This window comes from Echinops telfairi, unplaced genomic scaffold, assembly GCF_000313985.2.
Source record: "Echinops telfairi isolate 266 unplaced genomic scaffold, ASM31398v2 ScPeMD7_7424;HRSCAF=8462, whole genome shotgun sequence".
Taxonomy (NCBI): domain Eukaryota; kingdom Metazoa; phylum Chordata; class Mammalia; order Afrosoricida; family Tenrecidae; genus Echinops; species Echinops telfairi.
The window spans coordinates 45,104,408-45,105,722 of record NW_022111324.1 but is presented as its reverse complement, the minus strand read 5'-3'; the positions used below and the strand labels follow the sequence as shown (position 1 = coordinate 45,105,722).

Here is a 1,315-nt window from a genome sequence, read left to right as displayed (position 1 = left end):
ATGGGTCAGTGAGGGATGTCGTGTCTCATAGTGGGGCTGGCCATGTGGTCCTCTCTGTGGATTGGCTACTCAGATCGGGGATATCGTCCTCAAGGCTTGGTGGGCCAGGATGTGCTCCACTCTCTCTTCCTCTCCCTTCATTTGCTCCCATGTGCTCTGATCAGACATGTCCCTCTCCCCGAGCTGCAGCTTCAGTGCCGTCCTCTGAAATAAATTCTGGGGGGAGGGGAAACTGTCCTCGTAGTTGGGATTGGGGCCGGCCCCTCAGACCTCTTGAGACAATTGTTTCTGGAAGCAATCAGCCACCAATGCCATGTCCCCTTCTTAGTCTTGCTTCTCATTTCTCATCTATGGGGTCAGGTGAATTGAGATCAATTGCTGAGCTCTGGATTTAGCAGATCTCTTAATATTATAAATCCTAAGATCCTATGATTGATTGTTTATTTTTTCAGGAATGCAGTAGATTTTGGTGCTGTCAAGCAACCCATAATTTTAGGTTTTAAACATAACCTGTCATTAGACTTTTTCCTTTCCTTAGTTGCTCCATATTTTTGAACCCACCCTTGTGTTTTCTTAGAGCAATGGGAGTAACCGGGGTGAAGATGTCTTTTGTGATGCTGGCGATGAATGGGAACCTGACCTCACGACTGCATCCGCTTCCTCATTTTCTAAAAGGAGGTAACGACGTTTTTGTTTATGTTTTTTATATTCTCTGTATACATATCTATCATTTACTTATTTTAAAAGAACTATCTATTGTCATGATGGATTTGTCTGTGCAGGGAACCCAGAGATGTCAGGAATAGTATGTTACTGATCAAATTACAGTGTAGGGCATTAAATTGTGCATGAGTCAGAGGAAGAACAAAAATGTTCAGTATTTCATCGTGTACGTCTTATGAACAATTTAGAATGGCATAAATCTAATTTCCCCGAAAAAAGAACAGTATTTACTATTTTTAAATTACCAGTTGTCCTCAAGAACTTGGCATATTCTATGATATTTTATCCTAAGATACAGCACTTTAAAGACAGCCAGTGCAAGATGAGCACTGCAGAAGAATAAATCGTGGTGATAGAGCACTTCTAAATATGACCAATGTTGCTGATTAACTAAGACCATGAGAGACTTCCACATGAATAGATGCTTTTCAAGGAAAATCTAGTGTGGCTTACACCTCAGACATTTAGACTATGGAGAGGCACACAGTGTAATGGAATAGGCCTTGGTTTTCGGACCTGATTTAGTCTCTTAGTTTGCCTTTCTAACGAGTACTTCTTTGATGGCTACTCTTGGTCATATTCTTATGATACG

General features: G+C 41.3%; 1 protein-coding gene across 1 annotated transcript in view; it reads left to right on the top strand.

The window, feature by feature from the left end:
- Positions 1–1,315, top strand: part of KIF14 (kinesin family member 14) — a 65,713-nt gene that overhangs the window by 45,230 nt on the left and 19,168 nt on the right. The window contains exon 21 of the mRNA XM_004699787.2: positions 578–678. Coding sequence (XP_004699844.1) covers positions 578–678 — 101 coding nt within the window. The remainder of the gene's footprint in view (positions 1–577; positions 679–1,315) is intronic.